This window comes from Orycteropus afer, unplaced genomic scaffold (genome assembly GCF_000298275.1).
Source record: "Orycteropus afer afer isolate SDZICR_OR568_19922 unplaced genomic scaffold, OryAfe1.0 scaffold00188, whole genome shotgun sequence".
In the NCBI taxonomy this organism is placed as follows: domain Eukaryota; kingdom Metazoa; phylum Chordata; class Mammalia; order Tubulidentata; family Orycteropodidae; genus Orycteropus; species Orycteropus afer.
In genome coordinates, this window is record NW_006921775.1 from 4068810 (window position 1) to 4089476 (window position 20667).

The 20667-nt window shown below is 45.4% G+C and overlaps 1 protein-coding gene across 1 annotated transcript in view; it reads left to right on the forward strand.

Moving 5' to 3' along the window:
- CLSTN2 (calsyntenin 2) overlaps positions 1 to 7729 on the forward strand; it is a 746211-nt gene extending 738482 nt beyond the window's left edge. Inside the window, exons 13-17 of the mRNA XM_042781870.1 lie at positions 3312 to 3482; positions 3991 to 4136; positions 4272 to 4395; positions 5176 to 5360; positions 7520 to 7729. Coding sequence (XP_042637804.1) covers positions 3312 to 3482; positions 3991 to 4136; positions 4272 to 4395; positions 5176 to 5360; positions 7520 to 7729 — 836 coding nt within the window. The remainder of the gene's footprint in view (positions 1 to 3311; positions 3483 to 3990; positions 4137 to 4271; positions 4396 to 5175; positions 5361 to 7519) is intronic.
- Positions 7730 to 20667: the final 12938 nt, after the last annotated feature.

Here is a 20667-nt window from a genome sequence, read left to right on the forward strand (position 1 = left end):
TACCCTCAGCCTGGAAGGTCCCTCTCCTTCCTCTTTAATGCTGCAAACATCTCCACCTTCCAGACCTCCTCCTCCAGAAGGATTTCTGCTACCATCCCAACCTAAGGCAGAGGAGGCCTCCTGCTCTGGGCGCTGCTCTTTCCCTCTAACACAGAACACTTGTTTGTCCCAGTAGAGAAGATGTGTCTGTTAAACCAACCAGGAGCTCCTGAGGGCTCAGCCATGGCCAATTCACCTCTAAGATCCTGGGCCCAGCACAGTCCCTTCCACACAATAGGAATCAAGGAAACTGCAGATGCAGGATAATGCCCTTCATGCAAGCACAAAAGAACTGTGAGGAAAGGGCAGTGATGACACATCCCCTATGAAGCGTGACCTCTCAGTCAGCTACCTTGGGTGGCAGAAACCAGCATGATCTAACCTGATCTGATAAGAAATTGGCCAAACTATAATCAGGTCATTTAAAATAGAGATATAAATACATTATTGTCAATGATTCACCAGTTACCTGTCAGTTTGTTGTACTGTGGTGGCTTGCATGTTGCTGTGAGGCTGGAGGCTATGCTACCGGTATTTCAAATACCAGCACAGTCACCCATGGTGGGCAGGTTTCAGTGGAGCTTCCAGACTGAGACAGACTGGGAAGAGGGACAGGGCCATCCACTTCTGAAAAAATTGGCCACTGTAAAACTATGAATACTGTGAAATATAGTGCCAGAAGATGAGCCCCTCAGGTTGGAAGGCACTTAAAATGGTATTTTTAGTTGTCTCATATGCATGTGAAAGCTGGACGATGAATAAGAAAGACCAAAGAAGAACTGATGCCTTTGAGTTGTGGTGTTGGTGAAGAATACTGAAAATATCGTGGACTGCCAGAAGAACAGTCCTGGAAGAAGTGCACCGGAATGCTCCTTGGAAGTGAGAATGGCCAGACTTTGTCTCACCTACTTTGGTCATGTTGTCAGAAGGGACCATTTCCCGGAAAAGGATATCATGCTTGGTAAAGTGGAGGGTCAGCGAAAAAGGGGAAGGCCCTCAGTGAGGTGGATAGACACAGTGGCTGCAATGATGGGCCAAAGCACAGCAAGGACTGTGAGGCTGGTGCAGGACAGGGCGGTGTTTCATTCTGTTGTTCACAGGGTCACTGAGTCACAGCTGACTCCATGGCACTTAACAGCAACACTGTCAATGACAGGCCTTGTCTTAAGTGTGTATTCTTGTAGTTTTAGATTTTGCTAATGATAACATGAAGTCATTGTGATTAGCAAGCATTTAAAAATTAAGTATACAGAACATTATTTCTCATACCTAAACCAAAACAAACCAAACCCACTGCTGTCGAGTTGAATCCGACTCATAGCAACCCCTCTTTGGGTTTCCAAGGTGTTATCACTACAGAAGTAGATAGCCTAGTCTTCCTTCCAAGGTGTGGCTGGTGGGTTTCAACCGCCAGCCTTCTGGTTAGCAGTCAAATGCATTAGGCACCATGCCACCAGAGCTCCCAATACATATCTAGTGAGAGCAAAAAATAGTTTACTATCATTAAGAAATTAAACAATATAAAATATATTCAAAATTATTTTCATCTTTAATGAATCCTTTTTTTTTCATGAATGTCTTATAATACATAAAATACATTAGTCCATGTATATATACTTTATAAATAAATCAATGTACTTACGTTAAAAAGTCAGAGCTCACTAATCTTTTAATAAAGAGGCCCAAGGTCAAAGACATTTGAAGACCCTTGGACCAGAGGTGAAGAGTTTCCAAACTGGAATCAAAACAATATGGGCACTGTGGCAGTCCTCTGGTGCTGCTATAACAGAAAGACCACAAGCGGATGGCCTCAACAAACAGGAACTTATTCTCTTAGCGTTTAGAAGGCTAGAAGTCTGAATTCAGAGTGCCAGCTCTAGTGGCCGGTGGAAGCCCCTTGACCTTGGCCTTCAGCTCTGCTACTTGTTCCAAGCCCACTGGTGCAAGCTAAAAGCTCCTGGCTCATGCAGCAGCTAGTCTTCAGGCTGATGAACCCAAGATTGACAGGTAAAATGGCACAAATTCCCAAGATCAGCAGGCCACTGGTTCAAGTGTAGGAACTAGAGACAAAGACTAGGCCAAACGCAGGATCCAAAATGCCCCAAAAGCTAGAGACCTTCCTCAAAGCATCTCCTTATATACTGGAAGCAAGCCACACCCCAAAGGCAGATTCCACCATGGAGTTGATTCCAATCTCATCATGGGGAATAACTGCATCCAGCCGCCAAGCACTCAAAACCATGGCCCATCCAAGTTGACACACAACCTTAACAGGCACTATCCTGCTTCCTCACTTATGTATGTAACCTCGGGCAATTCACTTCATCCCTTTAACCTTCCATTTCCCCATTTAATGTTTGTTCCCTTTTAATGTTTGTTCAAGTCCCTGGATGGTGCAAATGGTTGATGTGTTCAGCTGCTAATAGAAAAATTAGAGGTTTGAGTCCACTCGGGGGCACCTCAGAAGAAAAGCCTGCTGATCTACCTCTTAAAAGTCAGCCACTGAAAACCCTATGGAGCACAGTTCTACTCTGACACACATGGAGTCATCATGAGCCTGGGTTGATGCCATGGCAACTGGTTTTAATGTATGTTGGGATCATGTTTGCACTGACACATAGCAAGAACTCCATAAACACAAATCACTATTAAGGTAAGATGTTAATTTAGGACTGCCAACCTCTGTTCAGCATTCAAACAGTAAGACATTCCTTTGTGGCATCTGGAGTCTCAAAATCAGACAAGGACAGCCAGACCGACCAACATGTTAATGTGCATCCTCACTCACTGCCATCAAGTTTGATTTTGACTCACAGTGATGTGCATCATAGGAACATATTTCCTTAATTATTTAAACATATTACCAGTCTAGCTCCTTTTGAGCAATATGTATTAATAACTGTTTCCTGCCAGCCCCTGGGTAAGATACTGAAGACTGAATTGTAATAAGATAGTGTCTAGTTGGGAAAACGTACACATATACACACATAGATCACATGGATGGACACACACACACACACTGGCCATATGGAGAAAGCTACAGGGATTTGGTGGAAGAACATTTATCACTACCCCCAAAATAAGAGCTATTGCTTATTGAGCACCTACTACATGCCCCACACTTCTAAATCCTCTCATGACCCTCACCCAACTGAGTGGAAGGTAGTTTCTCTAACACTATGCAGCTTTTCAGTAGCAGAGCTAGCATTTCAGTTCACACTTGTTTGACTAGAGTATTCATGCCCTTCCTACTAATATCTGTCATCCCACAGCCCCCAAATCCACAGTCTTAGAAGAAATGCTTCACAACTTAGATTTCTGTGATATTCTGGTGCTCGGAGGGGACTTGGACCCAAGACATGAGTGCTTGGAGATCAATCACAGCGAGCTTCACCAGAGACACCTGGATGCCACCAACTCCACTGCAGGATATTCCATCTATGGTAAGTCCATAGTTGGCACCTGTGACCCAGTGGCCTCTTCTCACAATGGCTTTTACCAAGGAGTCATAAGGACAGTGGCAGCTCTGTCATGCATGGAGATGCACTAAGAACCTCCAGGGGTCTGGGAGTAATTCTTGACCTCAGAGTATAAATTTCTAGACCCTCTTTTGGCGAGTTACCCCAGCATCTTGAAGACCTGTCCCATGTCCTGTCTCCTAGGGAAATCTGTAGAACTAGGTAGACGCCTTCTCTCACAGTGATTGACCTCAGCAAATGTTAAAGCCGTGTTTGGCATATTGAGGCCAAACATTGTGGTCAGAGCTCACTCTACATAGAAATGCTGTTAGTTTAATTGACTCCTTAGAATTTCTGTTTCTGCATATTGTCTGCCTGTGAACAACTCAAGCTTTTATCTATGATGTACTTAGGAGGTCCCAAAGCCCCAGCCTGACTCCCCTGGCTCCTCCTCCTCTGCCTCCTGATGACAGGTATGGTCTCTTTGGCACAGGTGTGGGATCCATGAGTCGCTATGAGCAGGTATTGCACCATGTCCGCTACCGCAACTGGCATCCAGCTTCTCTTGAGGTCCGGTGTTTCCGGGTCAAGTGCTCTGAACTGAATGGGCGCTATACCAGCAATGAGTTCAACCTGGAGGTAAGTGGATCTTGCCATTGTCAGAGAAGCCCAGGCTTGTCCATTCATGCCCTCAGTCATTCAGGATTCGGGGGGCTGCTGCAACTGGCCCACCTACCACTCCTGGTCAACAGCACCTCTTCCTGGTCTTCCCAGGTCAGTGTCCTCCATGAGGTCAGAGTCTCAGACAAGGAGCATGTCAACCACCTTATCGTGCAGCCTCCCTTCCTCCAGTCTGTCCATCACCCTGAATCTCGGAGCAGCATCCGGCACAGTTCAGGTAGGGCACATGGGAGGAGTGACCTCAGGATATCAGATAGTCACTGTGGCTCAAGAAGATCTCCTGAATGGACAATTATGATGCAGCAGCCATGGTGGCCCAGTGCCAAGGCAGGGAATCAGTGATGGAGAAAATGTAGGCCCTACCTCTGAGGCTCTCACAGTCTTAGATGTTCTGTGTAATTTCTTCCTTAGTTGCTTGGTTCTACTAACAACAGTCCTTTATACAAAGGTCTGGGACAAAATTTAGCTAAGCCTTTTAGGCCTAACTCAAAGCCACATCCTTTATTGAAGGTTTCCCTGAAACCTTTACCCACATTCATACATAGATGTGCACACCATATTGCAAAGCTCCTGCCTATACTTCTGTTTGAGGTCTTGCCAAAGTGTCACGGTCTGGTGGGAACTGTGTCTGCCCTACTAAAGTCCATCAGCCTGGTTTTTTGTGGGTGCTCCCCTATAATTTGAGAAAACACCAAGGGATAGAAGAGAATTAGCATTTGCTGAGCACCCATTATGTTCCTAGGCATTAGACTAGAAAGTCACATAGGGTATTTCATTTACTCCTCACAAGTAGCCACAGGATAAGAATTATTAAATCCTTTATATTGATAATAAAAACAAAGCCCAGACAGGGTAAGCTGCTGGCCCAGAGTGCCATGGCCAGGAAGGGGCAGAGTGGATTTTAACCTACACATAAATGTTATTTTATTTATGCTCCATAGCAAGAATGAGCTAGACCTTTGTTCACATGCCATGAGTGGTACCTCCCTTGTTTCAGTGGTCCCAAGCATTGCCACGGTGGTCATCATCATCTCCGTGTGCATGCTCGTGTTTGTCGTGGCTATGGGTGTGTACCGGGTCCGGATTGCCCACCAGCACTTCATTCAGGAGACTGAGGCTGCCAAGGAGGCCGAGATGGATTGGGATGACTCTGCACTGACTATTACTATCAACCCCATGGAGGTAAACCTCACCCAGGTGCTGGGGGGCTCTGGGTGGGATGACTTTCTCCATGCAGCTCAATCCTTCCTATGCTTGAAGCCTAGCCTAAATCAGCTCTTTCTGGAAGCCCTGCCCCAACTATCCAAGCCCCATTGGGCTTTCACTTCTCTGAGCTCCTCCAGCCCTCTCAACTTGAAGGTACCATACCTTCCCATCACCTGCATTCACTGATTAAAAATATGTGAATTTGCTCTCATACCAGAAACAGGTAGAATTGTCTCAAAGCAAGCAGTCATGCAGTGTCTATCCATTGCCTCTCTTGTAGTATTTTGCTCACAGCTAAATCACACTTAGGAACTCAGTATTAAATTCTTGGTTAAATAACAGTGTAAATGAGATGCCTTTGCCCCATCATGCCAGCAGAGCTCACTTCAAGGCTTAGAATAGGTTGAAACAAACAAAGAAATTAACAATACCTGCCATTTACTCAGCACCCATTATTATATCAGACCCAGGACAAGGTGTCTCCACACCACCTCTTTTAATTTTACCAACAACCTGTGAGGAGTCATTGTGCTCATATGCCAGTGTGGGATCTGGCTCAGAGATGGGAAGTAAACCGCTCAATTCCACAGCTAGTAATATGATGGCAGAGCCAACATTCAAACTCAAAGTGGTTCAGTTCTTAGGCTCATATCCTTCCAGTTAGCCAACAGCACCCAGAATCTATCCATGACTATCCAAGGCCCTGGCCCAAACATGTTGAATACCAACGGAAGTCACTTACATCAGGCCCTTGAGTCTGTCTATGGGTGCCGAGTGTATGGCAGAGGCAGGAATAGGAAAGTTGGAACAGATCAGGAGGAATCACTGGGAAATAATAAAGAAAATGAGCCCTGGCCTGGTCTGCAGCTAGTCTCATGCCCCAATTTCAGTGCTGGTGTGCCCACATGACTCAGCTTCTCTGAGCATGTGCCATGGACAGTGCTGAGTTCACCACAGTGGAGACTCCAGCATTTCTACCCAAAGAGCTGAGCCTTGAGGAATGTGGGAAACAAGACAACTACACCTGCAGCAGTCTGAGGACAAGGCAAGAGCATGCGTAACAAGGGCTAACTGGTCACGTAAACAGCCAGTGAGGCACCGAGTAGGGAGACCCTATGGAGCAGAAGTGTTTGCAGAAGATGCCTTGGAAAAGACTGGCCTAAGTGTGGCTATGAAGAATGGGTAGGGTTTGGAAAAGGCAGAAGTAGAAGAGAAAGCATTCCAGAAAGGGGATGAAGCACAGTGAGGTTGCACATCTCTTATGACCTGGGTCACCAAATCAAAATGTAAATCCAGATGTACAATTTGGCTGGGAAGGGGTCTCAACCACCAAAAGCCAGGAAAAAGGAGGAATGTTTGGAAAAGGGTGGGGTGGAGTTTGAGGACAGAATTCAGGAGGTGAGAGGCAGGCATGGAGAGTGGAAACCAGGAAATCTTCCTTTCCAAAAAAATGCTTTTGAATGGCAGTCCACGTGAGTCTTGGCTTAGAAGGCAATCTGCTCCCGAGGACATTATATTCCCACCTAGAAAGGGTTACAGGCCTATGTCAATCTCACACTGAGAAGCTAACACTTAAAACTGGGTCAGGCAAGAGAATAAACTGCTGCCATCAAGTTGATCCTGACTCATGGTGGCCCCACGAGTGTCAGAATAGAATTGTGCTCCCAATTGTCTTCAGTGGCTGATTTTTGGAAAGGAGATCACCAGGCCTTTCTTCTGAGGCACTCTGGGTGGACTCAAGCCACCAACCTTTTGGTTAGCAACCAAGCATGCTAACTATTTGCACCCCCAGGGATTCCTGGACTTGGAAAACATGCAAATAGACTCTAGAAAGTTCAAAAAACACACTTTGGCCTGAAAGGGTGACTCAATGACAGATGGGATTGGCTTAAATATCTAGTATTTAAAACACAGAACATTTTACCTTGAAGCTACATCTTGGAATTTGCTGCTGTCATGTTTTTGTTCTTAGCGCTTTGACTTCCCTTCCACCAGAGAACTTACTTTCATGAAAGCCTTAAAAGGAAAGGAATTCCAAGAGGCCACAAATGTCCCTTAATGGAGGGAGAGATGTAGCTTCCCAGTGACCTCTGCTCTACCCTTATGAATATGCTTCTTCTCTCCCTGAAATCCAGAAACATGAAGAACCAGGGCACAGGGAGGATGAGACTGAGGAAGAGGAAGAGGAAGAGGAAGAGGAAGTAGAAGACATAAGCTCCAGCAGCAGTGACTCAGACAACAGTGAAGAAGAGGAGGAGGAGGAGGAGATGGGTCGAGGCAGACATGGGCAGAGTGGAGCCAGGCAAGCGCAGCTGGAGTGGGATGACTCCACCCTCCCCTATTAGTACTCCAGCTGTCTGCACTCAGCCATTGTGTCCCTTTTGTAAACCCAACCTGATGTTTACCCGAGTCTGTCATGCCCTGCCTCTGGTTTCTATGACAGGTCTGGGAAGGCCTTCCCCAGCCTCCTGGAGCACTCCCTTCACTCCTTGGGCACCCCTCATGTCCTAGCCCTGGGGATGTCCCAAGAAGTCCAGTATCATCATCATTAGGGACTTGAGGCTGGACTTCAACTTGTAGCCTCCACTTCTCCTGCCTGGGTTCACCCAGCATCCTGTCACCCAGTTGCAGAGTTCTTCTGCCTTTGCTCTTTTCTGCAGGGGAGAGCTTCAGCCTTTCTGTTACTCACCTCCTCCCCCAGGCTCAATGTTCCCAAGGCCCTTGGGTTCCAACTCACTGTGCGTGCACCCTACTAAATCATCTCCCTCCACAGAGCAGCAGGTTCTCCTTACACTGACCATTCAGGTTGCTTTCTACAGGGAGGGTGGCTGAACTTCCCACAGGGAAGGTCTTATCATTTAGCACCTTAACGGAAGTCCTTGTTGAGGCAGAATTAATTTACAGGTAAAAGTTCACATGCATACGTGCACATACGCATGCAAACAATTTGGGCCTCTGCTTTTGCTCCTTTTGGAAGCCACATAAGCTTCTATGGAAAGTCTTTGGCCACAGCAGGGCCTGCTCCACAGCCAAGCTATCTGAGCCAGGCTGCCTGATCAGCTGGGGGTGCCACCACACAAAATCATAGGACCCAGGAAGCCTTCCACATGGGCCCTGTCCAAGGTGCCAGCTAGCAGCCAGGAGTCAGAGGAAGGGCTGATAGTACAACGCAACCGTGCTTCACAACAGCACAGATCAGAGAAAGAGGTGGAGGCAGCTGGGCTCTCTCCTCAACCAGGTGGCAGCCCGAGCTTGACAAGGCATCTCACCACCTTGACTCATCGCCCCTTATCTCCTATCTCACACTGTTTTTCCTCTTGAGAAAATACATTCCTTTCAGATGTTTTAGAACTCAAGCATGAACTGCTCTGAGTCTAAAATGAAAGTCTGGAAACATCACTGCTAGGAATTAGAAGCATATTGATGATATTAACAGCTGCTGCTTTCTTCTTCTCATAAAAGGAGCAACCCTTTGGGTGGAGGGCAAATATATCCAAAACCTAATTTCTTTCTTTCTTCCTTTTTTAATAAGGAAATCTTTTCCATCTTCACATGGACACCTTGTGATGAGAATTGTTGCTATAGTAACAGGTCTGTGATCTTTTGTGACCAAGCAACTAGCTGGCAAGAATTAAGGCTGTCATAGGACTTCCATGAGTCTCTGAGATCATCTTTGTATATATTGAAGGCAAAGAGAAATTCAAGATATTTGAAACAATCTGTTCCCATCCTCCCACCCGTGCCCTAAGTCCATCCCATATTGCCTTGGCACAGGCACTGAGCTAGTCCCTAGTCAAAGTGGCATTCAGGTTATAAAGGAAATTCAGAATCTGTTCATTCTGGTCCCTATGTCATCAAGACAGTGAAAGCTTAAGAAGTCGAGGAGAATGGTCAATGTCCTGTGGTCTCACTCCCACCCTGTGAAGGATCCATGGCAGGTCTTTGTAATCATCTCATTTGGAAGAGCTTCATGATAATCCCGTGAGGTAGCTAGGGCATCTCTGGTTAGACACATTTTTATGATGAGTAAATCGAGGTTCACAGATTCAGTGTCTTCCCAGGGTCATTCAGAGGGATAGCAAGACAGGAGTCCTCACCTTCCACTCCTGCCCACCACCCTGATTCTACTTACACACAAACACACACACTTATACCCCTAACAGGCACTGCTGAGTACCTACTATGTGCTAAGCATTCTCCCAGCAGCTGTGTGAAAGGGAAAAAGTGGAGTAAGATCAGCTCCTCCCCTTAGAGAACTGGACAGTTGCAGAGGGAAAACAAGCACTCATAGAAATGATAGAAAAATGAACAGGGAGGGAGATGAGAAGTCACAGGAAGCAGTCGGTCACATTCACAAACTCACTGGAACCCTTAGTTTCCCTTCTTAGAGAAAAACGCTAGAGATGTATAGAGTTTATACTCATTGCTTGGAAATGGACCCTCCTCCTAAGAATTCTCCCAACAAAATAGCACTTTTTCATCAGGCTGTGTCTGCACATCTACAAGAAGAAAATCTGTAGGGCTCGTTAGTCCTCATAGTCTCCTTATTTAAATAAAAAGAGGTTCTTCAGCTGGGTGTTTAAGAGCTGATTAGATTGTCCTGAAATGACAGCAGTAAAATGAACACTTTACATGTTTAAAATCAGTTCTTTTAGAGTTAGATTTTTATTTCAAATATTTAAAGTCTAGTATTTATGATGGCACTTTCCCTGTGCTCAGTCATTCGGGTTTGGTGGGGTTAGAAACACGTTCCTCACACCCTCTGGCTGCCTCTGATGCTGTATTATTCATGTGGAGGGAGTTGTTTGGAACATTCTGAAATCTTTATATGTTTTCAAGGCTTTGGGAGAGGAGGGGGAAAACAGGTGAGAGTGGCACTTGGCTAGGGCAGCAAAGTGAATAATGCATTTGAGAAGGTCTTTGGTGCCTGCACTTATTTGTAGAGGAACTATGGTAACAATAGTCAAAAAGAGCCCTTTCCCTCAGTTCTTGCTGTAAGAGGTCATACTCTGCCTGCCAGCTCAAGATGCCAGGGACTAGAATGATGTTGCTGTATCAACAGGTATTTACCATTTTCTCAATACCCTACTCATCACCATAGGTGAGACCAAAATGAGGGCCAACCAAAACCAAACCCACTGTCATTGAGTCAATTACAATTCATAGTGACTCTATAGGACAGAGTAGAACTGCCCCAGAAGGTTTCCAAGACTGTAAATCTTTACAGAAGTAGAGTGTCTCATCTTTCTCCCATGGAGTGGCTGGTGGGTTTAAACTGCCAACCTTTTGGTTAGCAGCTGAGTGCTTAACCACTGTACCATCAGGGATCCTAAAGATGATGGCAGCTATTTAAAAGAGATATAAGCTTCAGGGAGTATACAGGTGAGTAATAGGTAATATAATTTGCCATTCATTAGCTATTCTGACCTCAAGTGAATCACATCACTAATCAGCTCAGCATTTTCCAGTCTCCATATGGCTGGCATCCTGTAACCAAAATTCCCAGATGGCTTGGACAGCCTGTGACCTCTCAGCCAGATGTCAGCAGTGAGGCAGATGCAGGCTCATACCAGGGAGGAACAGCTGACCAGTTTGGCCACAAGCCAGTCCATTACTTGCCTTGCCAAGTTGACAGCCAGTCTACTATCCAGAACTTGAAAACTGATAGACTGAAACCTCTCGAGTGACTCAGATGACAGTAAAGAGTAGGAAAAGGAGGTTGATATTGGAAAAGGCCAGTATAGGCACTATCCCAGTAAAGGAAAGCAATCAACTAGTTAATGATCTGTCTTAAAACCTACTAAAATATATTCTAGTAGATTTAATCAAATATCATAAATCTAACTTATCAAGGTCATTTAAATATCAAAAGTACTATTTCAGTAGGCTCTCTCTGGAGTATCACGTTCATAAATTTACTCACTCATCCTATCAAGCAGAGGATTAGAACCAGCTATCTCTGCAGGTAGGAGAGACTGCACCTTGTGGACATGCATCCTCCAGAGAGAGGGCCCCTGGTGGGAAGCTATGCCTTCCATTCCTATCCACCAGGGGGTGGCAGACCTTTTCTGTGAAGGACCAAATAGTATGATTTTTGTATGGCCATGGTCTCTGTTGCAAGTACTCAACTCTGCTGCTGTTCTGTAAAAACAGCCACAGACAATACATAAATGAATAATGTGTCTGTGTTCCAATAAAACATTATTTATGGATAATGAAAAAGCAGGCAATTTGATTCATATAATTTTCACATGTCATGAAATTTTATTCCTTGGATTTTATTATCAACCATTTAAAAAATGTAAAAACTTGTTACACAGGCATACAAAAACTAGCAGCAGGCCAAATGTGGTCATAGTTTGCTAACGTCACGCACTGAAAGGAGCACTTCTGTTTGCCAGGAGAAAGCAAATTGCTATGTTGGAGGTCTTTCTCTCCAAACTGAGCTGGAAAACTCCACAGCCTTAATCAAGTTCTTTTAAAGGGCTATGTTCTAGAAAGGAGGTAAAAAATAAAATAAAAAAGCACTTGATACTTGCTGAATAGACTTACACTCAGACAAACATTCCTCAAGAGTTGAAAGCCTTGAATCTAGGAAACTGACTGATCACTGCGCGCTAACTCCATTGAGCCAAGTGTTAGCCCCCCAGACTCCATGCCTCCTGGGCACTGCCAAACCCATAATGATTTCTAAGCGGGAATGTTCATTATCTCAAACTAATTTTCATTTCAGCCCTCCTCATGTCGGTGCTCTAAAAATGATCCTAAAGACTTGTGACAGTTTGAATCAATAGCAACATAATCAGTAGAAAGCCCAATCTGCACACTTTAAAATTAGCAGGCTTCTTGTTCGATGACTCAATATTAGCAAGAAAACAAAAGAAAGGAATTTTTTTCTTAACTGTCCCTTATTTACATGAATCTAATAGTTTTTATTTTTAAAAAGTGGGTAAGTGGGTCTAATTCTTTGAAAGAATCACTAGCAAAAAGTAGATGATTTTCAGACCGTTTGGGGATTTCCAATGGCTCCTGCAGTGCACTCTGGCGAGCTAGGATGGTACAGGAGCCTCTACTTGCTTCAGACATTTTTTGAGGCTGACAGGCCAAAATCGTTGGCACAGTTTAATTTTCACGTAACCCTTTGCCATTGTCCAGCTGTGGGCAAAGGAAATGAGCAAGCAACGTTTTGAAGTCTACTCCAGCACCCTCATTTCCATCTTTATTTGCTTTGCTTTATAAATTTATTCTGTACCTGCTCTACAGCTCTTGGCTCTAGTCTTCTTTTTGGCATCAACTGGAAAGGGAAAGTTGGCTTTGCAAGGGCTAGTTAGGAGCCAAGCTTGATTCTGTCCCAGGGAAACAAACAGAGAACCGAAAAAGTAACATCCACCAGAACCCCAGAAAGCAATCAAACGTTCCCTGCATGCAGTCAGTGAACAGATGGGATTTGGTGTTTGCAGCTATGCTCAGTCTAATTCAGCAGATCCTTGCTAGGCACCTGTAGTATGCCAGGAACAGGGGAAGGGAGGATGGATGAGGCCTGGCCTTGCCCATGAGGATCCTCTGTCTCATAAGCTGCTGGAATATTTTCTTTGCCATGTCAGAGGCTGTCTGGGAATAGTTGGGACTATTGGGGACAGACATTTGGGACTGCGGAAGGTGGGATTACTTGCTTTGACAGTTCTCCACCCTAAGTCAGGTGGTAGTATAGTTCTGGGGGCCCTGAGACATGTTGCTGAGGCAGACTGAGAGCTCTCTGGGGAAGGAGGCAATGTGTCCATTGTTGTTATTGGACGCTATTGAGTTGATCCTCTCAGCAACCTTGTGTAACAGAGGGGAATTGCACCATAGGATTTCTAGGCTGTAATCTTTACAGGAGCAGATCGCCAGGTCTTTTCTTCCATGGAGCCTCTGGATGTATTGAAAAGGCTGACCTTTCAGTTAACTACCAGAAACTTAACATTGCACCACCAGGGCTCTTTCTGTATCCCTTAATGTTCCTTAACTTACCCAAGCCTAGCTTGGTTCACTTATAAATGAAAGCCGGTCACCCTGCCCACTGAGCAGAAAAACACAGCTGATGTCAGAGATTCAATGAAACTGGACTAGAATAAGCTTTTAAGTGTGAATGGCAGCTAGACAGACCTGGAAAGTTAGGAAGGGTAATCCAGGCATAGGGGCCAGCATGACCAAAGGCCCAAAGGCATGACACAGCCTGCTGTGAGGGAGAACTTTTAAGGCTCAAAGTCAGAGGTAAAGAAGGGCGGGCCTGACTCTGAGGACCTTTTGCAGGAGCACACTTCATGCTGTGGAGCAGTGGTTCTTCAAGTGTGGTCCCTGGGCCAGCAGCATCAGCAGCACTAAGGACTTGTGGGAGATGCAGATTCTTGGGCCCCACCTCAAACCTACTGAGTCAGATATTCTGGGGACAGGGTCCAGCTGTAAGTGTTTCCACAAGCTTTCTGATTTAGATGCAGCTCAAGTTTGAGAACCACTGATGGGGAGGATGGGGATAATGACTTGAGCTGGCACTGGGAGGAGCTGACTGTTAGCTAGCAATGTAAATAATTAATCACTAGTGCACTGATGAGAGGGAAGCACCACAGAGTGCCACCCTCCAGGGCCCTCTGGGCTCCAGTTCACACTGACTTAAAACAGCAGTTTCAAGGAACCCTGATCCTGGTCCCAGTTCCACTCCTCACCTAAAGCATGTGAGCCATTTCCTGCAGACCTGGTTCCTTTCAGCGCTGAGAAAGATGAGAAACAAGCTGAGGAGAGGCTGTAGGGACCCCATCCTCCAGGTTCCTCTCTGGGTGTATTTTAGAGAGAAACAATGTGACCAGGCAGCAATGACTCTGTACCTTTAGGAAAACTGGCCTCCACACAGCTGCTGTGCTGGTGGTGTGGTCCAGAGCCTGGAAAAGAGTGGAGTATGTGGTCATTTAAGGATACCACCAGGTTCCTGCAGCAGTGCTCCATTTGTAATGGGACTGGTGCATGAAGCATCACAATGCAAATACTAGATAGGATGGAGAATAAATGGCTTTTCTTGGAAGAGCAGTACCTCATTCTGGATGTTTACTTAAAGGAAAAAACCAAAAACAAACATACAGTCCTATCTACAGACAGAATCTCTGAGTGTCTACGGCACTCAGACTCCTAAGGGCTACAAAGGTACTGGGTTCTGCCAGTGCCCCCCTATCCCCACCCTATCCCACCCCATCCCCAGACACCTGAAGTCCTTTGATTATTGATTTAGTTCTTTCATTCAGAGCCTAAACGGGTGAAAGTTCACAAATTTTAGGAGTAACTGCTCAGCATTTTATCAGTCCTTTATACCTAAACATGGTATAAATCTGCCCTTAGACAAAGAATTTCAAGATTAGAGGTCAGAGGACCAAGTCCCTGGGCCTCAGAGTGAAAGAACAGAGGAGGAATAGACTAAGAAGGAGTCCAGACACATGACCTAGAAGAACTGCTGCTGTGCTTAACCATCGTACCACCAGGCTCCTGGAACTAGCACCCAGTATATTTACTTCCTGAGAACCCAAACTCACTCTTGGTCCTCTCAAACATCTCCCCACTCAGTGCCCGGAATGCCTAATGGAAACCCCGGTGTCTCCAGCCCAGCTTGGGAGAAGGACTTCCAATTAAATGCCAACCCATCTCCTGAGACCATGTTGAGAATAACTCTTCTCTAATGAATTAGAATAAGCTAAAATGCAAAAATAAGGCTTGCCAGTCATTTGCCTGTGAGATAGCACGTTTCCCTCAGGTTAGTTGTTTATTACAAAAGCATTCTGTGGGACAAAAGGACAGGGAATGGGGTGTCAGGAAGTGGGTCAAAGAGGCTTTCAGTGGTTCTGGAAGTAAGATGGGCTCTATGGCAGGCTTGGATTCATGTTGGATCATGCAAGACAGGAAGAAATTATGGCTTCAGGGCCAGGGCTCAGATCCAGCCAGAACACCGGGTGGTGCCAGTGAGTAGGGGCATCCAATGGGAAGGCTGGGCACAGGGGCAGGCAGGGGGTAGGGTGGGGTTGTTGGGAAGGCCATACCAGCCATTTACATTTGTCATAAACAATAATGTCCAAGGGGGTTGGTCCTGGAGAGAACTGATCACAAAACCAAGCTGGGGAGCCTCCTAGCAGTTCCTCACATTCTGAGGAGCAGAGAGAGTTGGTACCTCAGAAACACTGAGGCAGTCCATGAGAACTTTCAGTTAAATAAAATGGAACCACCATCCTCACTTTCCAGACACCTAATGGGTACTGACTCAGACCAAACCAAACTCTGCCCTCTCGTCGGATCCAACTCATAGCGACTCCTCCTCGGGTTTCCCAGGCAATATCACTACAGAAGTAGATTGTCCAGCCTTCCTTCCAAGGAGTGGCTGGTGGGTTTGAACTGCCAGCTTTCTGGTTAGTAGTCAAGTGCCCCAGACACTATGCCACCAGAGCTCCCATAGGTAGTGACTAGGGGCCTACAAAACAGAGGAGTATGAGACTAGCATGGATCCCTAACTCTTGCATCCTCTGCAATCTCAGGTAATATCCTCAAGGCAAGAAGAAGAACTTATCGATCTTAGCACCTTGGGGGTGCCCAGCAGTATACCTAGCCCACAGCATGTGCTTGATAAATGTTGAATTGAGGTCACCTGACCTCAACGAATGGCCTTAGTTTGAAAAACTAAAATGCCCCCAAAGAGAAATCATCCTCCAGCTTCTCTCTTAGTTTGTAAGTCAAGGCCATTTATAAAATTGGACTGAGGAGTGGGAAGTGCACTGGAGGGTGGACATATTCACCTAAATGGGAAAAAAAGCACCAGTAGGGTTGCTCCCAATTATAACCTGTAAAAAGAGTTGCTAAGCAAAGAGCAGAGTAGCTGAACCTTGATGAGCTCCACTTGCTCCGCCCTATAGGTCCTGGACAGGACCCAGTGAGGAGAAAAAGCTCTAATTTGTTAATGACCCAGCCTCTGCCACTCTCTAGTCCCTTCTATCAGATTTCCTACAGAGAAGATTCATCAAGATGAAGCTCAATTCCCAGTAGACAAATGAAAAGAGGGCAACAGACGTGAAAAGAGCCAAAATGCAGACAGTGGGTATTAATCACAGGCAACAGAAACATGTTGGCTTTAATGTCTGTTTGCTTTTATCTTCAAATGAAAATGCATCTCTGCTGCCTGAACACTGTTTTCCTGAGCATTTCAGAATAGAAATGGGAGACAGACACACATACACACACAGAGAGAAAGAGAAATATTGCAGGTTCTTTGCCCCAGCCAAAAGAGCTAACAGACAAATGAGTCAGTGAGTGCACAGGTTGTGTGTATTTGCACAGATACACTCTGTGCAAGAGAATACACTCACAAGCCTCAGTTACAGACATAGAACTGTGGAAAAGGGAGGGCAAGGGATGAAGAGGCAGCATCTATGACAACTCACTGCTGACGATTTGGATCCGGCTCATAGCGACCCCTCCTTGGGTTTCCAAGGCAGTATCACTATGGAAGTAGATTGCCCAATCTTCCTTCCAAGAAGTGGCTTGTGGGTTTGAACTGCCAGCCTTCTGTTTAGCAGTCAGGTGCCTTAGGCACTACACCACCAGAGCTTCTTGCACCTATGACAAGAGGGACTCATTAGGGCCTCTGTGATGAGGAGTTCCATTGTGCCTCTGAGTCACAGATATGAATATAATGCACCTGTTCATGCCTGGAGACAACATTAGCCCTATCTTAGCTTGGAAAACAACAGCCTGGATCCAACCCCCAGCCATGTGAGCTCCCCCTCACATGGCTGGAAAGGAGCAGTGGCTATGTGGGATTTAGAAGAGTTCATGCTCATTTTCACTAGCCAAACTTCAGGTGCTGGAGATAAAGCAAAAGCTTTTTTGAGGAGAAAAAAGTTTGACTTGATACCCAGGGAAGATCACTCAAAAAAGTAAGAGAAGAGACATGGAGGGAAAGGTGATTCCAGATTGGAGAGGGAACAGACAATGTTGGGTAAGGGTGACTGCAGCAGACACAACCCCTCTCCCCGGAAGCCAGAACATTGCTCTGTATTTAAACTTCCAAAAATTACAGGGAAATCTGGCCATGTGACCACAGAGGCAGTCAAATCAATTGCTTCCAAAATCAGAGCTGCTTGAAAAGGAATTTCAATTCTTAATTGAGCTGGGTGGGATGGAGCTCATCAATAGACCACCACATTGGTTCCAGCTTGAGCTTTGTGGCCTCACAAAAGGATTGTTGGTGTCCTGAGCTGGACAGACCTGACAAGAAGAAAGAATGAGTAAGTGGGTATAGAAAAGAAATTGAACGTAGAAGTTAGTTGTTTCCAAAGAAATCTGTAGGTATTAGAGTTGTGAGTGTATGTTATTGGCCTCGGAAGGAAGGTTGGGCAATCCTACTTCCGTAGTGATACCGCCTCGGAAACCCAAGGAGGGGTCGCTATGAGTCAGGTTTGACTCGACGGCACATAACAACAACAACATTATAATGTCATTAGGGAAGAAAGTCAGAATGATCTGGTGAGACATTAGTTTGAGAGATCAGTTAATGCATTAAATATAAATTCACAGAGGTAAGTAAGCTAAGGAAAGCTGATAAATATTACATACATATATACACACACCAAAGGCATATACTATCTCTAGTACAGAAATAAGTAACAGGTAGAATGAAGATTGTCAATAGTCCCAACACATTTACTTTCCTTAGAAACACTGGTTTGGATGTTAAAGTTTTTCTTGTTGTTCACTTTTAGCCCTCAAAGCACTGGCAACAGTACCTGGCACATAGTAGGGGTTTGATAAATACTGGAAATTAAGGGTCTAGCTTGACACTACTTGATAGGGACCCAGTAGTACAACTATACCTCCAAATTAAATGAGTCATGAAGAACCAGTTTGGCCACATGCCTTTCTTAGATAACCACAGTCTAGCTGAAAAGACCACTTGGTGAATTCGCACATTGGGTGCAATATTCAGCCGCTGCAGGCTCTGAGTCTGGCTCTCCTCTATGGAGCAGTAAGGGGGTTGTGGTACACACTTCGTTTGTACACACTTAGACCACATTGGCATAATCTCCTAAAAGCTATTACTACAGGGAACAGGGCTCCTCTTCCATTGCCTCTACCATTTCCTAAGCTATTGGTGAAAAAGATAGTAAATTTTGCCAAGTTGAGGCACTTTTAACTCCTGAAACTAAATGGAAAGCAGGTGGATTCTGGTAGTCTAAAAGGTTAGTAACCTCTCAGCCTTTCCCCTTCTCTCATATCTGGAGATGTCACCACCCTTTAGGAGCCTTCGATGGCTGCTTATTCCCAGATGTTCAACCACACTGTAGTAAGGGTCTGAGGTCAAAGAAATGAGTGCTCTCCTTCTCTTCAGAGCCTCTGTGGTGTTGACACAGGACAGAGAGGAAGGAACAGCAGTATCGTTCTACAGAATCGCCTTCACTCACGCTGCTTCTGCCAAGCTGTTCTCACTGGTCTGGTCAGAGCAGCTCCTAGTTCAGCCTCACTGGGGCCCAGTGTGTACCTGGCATACAGCCAGACTCACCTTCAGCTGCCTCCAAGAGCAAATCTTTCCAATCTAGGGAATAGTTTATTTGCAAAATATATTTTCATGTGTGTATGAGTGAGATATAAGGCAAACGTTGAGACCTTGAGGATTGTGCGCATTTATAGAAAATTAAAGCTAATTTTAGAAGAGCGCATTATCAGCTTGCTCAAGGAACAAGGAGGGTTTTTGCGGAAGATCGAAGAAAATGCCCCTCCCCTCCCCTCGCCTTCTCTTACTACTCCCTTCCCTAATTGAGAGTCATATCTGATCCAGACTAACAGAGTGTGGAACACGGAATGTCTATATATATAGAAAGAAAGATACAGAAAGGAATTAAGAACCACGATGGGAATCTGTTGAGCCTCATCCCATGACTGTGATCTTATCCATGTTTGAATCACAAACTTTAAATTTCTAACAATTAAGATTCTTTCCATTTCAAGTAATTTGTTAAATGCCTATTCAACACAGATATTTATTTTCAGTCTTGGCTTGTAAATGCCTACAAACTGATTCATGTTGGGGTCATTATGACACTTTATGTGAATTGGTGAATAAACCTAATTTTAGAATTTCACAATATAGATGAATGTGAGAGTTTTTATTCTTCAGACTGTTTGGTAAGGTGGGATGCCAAGAAGGGCTTGGGCTGAGTCAGCATTCTGTGGGGCTCTGTCTCCATTCCATGCTTAGAGAAGAGAAGGATATGGGACATAAAGAGTGGGGACTTGGTAAATAGGCTCTTATCAGCCCTAGCTCCAAACACTTTGTTATACCCAGGGCAGAATGTGGCAGTGGAGTTCCCATAAACTCATAAGAAGACAATTCTAATAACACTGGACATCTGTTCAGCACCTATGAAGGGCTGGAATTCTAAGTGTGTGACCCTAATTAATCCCCGAAGTAGGTAGTTCTCACTATTTAACTTGGAGACCTGCAGGGAGGGAAGGAGAGGGGTGTTGCCTGATGGCAAGTGGGATTTGAGCACAACCCTGCCCCTCTCTTAGCCAATCCCTCCCATTCCCCCAGGCTGACCTTCCCTCACCCCCAGATGCCACCTAGACCACTTTGCTCCCATGGCCCTCTAAAGATCAGCTCCCCCCCCATATCCAAAGATAGTGAGAACACAGACCCTGTGGTAGTTAAGCTGTGTGTCAACCTCACTGGGCCTAGTTTTGAGTGACTGGGCAGCTGAATGTAGTTATTCCCCATGATAAGATTGGTAATCAACTCCATGGTGGAATCTACTGGAACAGCTGAGTAGCTGCCTTAGGGATGTGGTCTGCTTCCAGTATAAAAGACAACTTTGGAAAAGATCTCTGAGCTTTTTGGCACACTTGTACCCTGCATATAGCTGAGTCTTCATTCAGCAGCCTGCCATGTTCCCTGCCAATCTTGGTACTCTCTCTGGACTTGAACCTAGTGGCCTGCCACGTTGTTTGGTAATTTTGGGACTGGGCCTTTTTACTTGTCAACTTTGCCTTTGTTAGCCTCAGCAGCCAGCAGCTGTCTGAGTTAAGAGAAGCCTCCAAGCTGACAAGGGGCAAGGTTATGGTCATTGCTTGGTCACAGCCAGCTACCCAGAGGGACCGAGTAGTTGATCCTGCGGGCTTGGGACCACAGTCACAGGGGACATCAAGCTCAATTGGCATAACATACTATACAAAACATTGTTCCACCTCCTACTTTGGCGAGTAGCGACTGGGACCTTAAAAG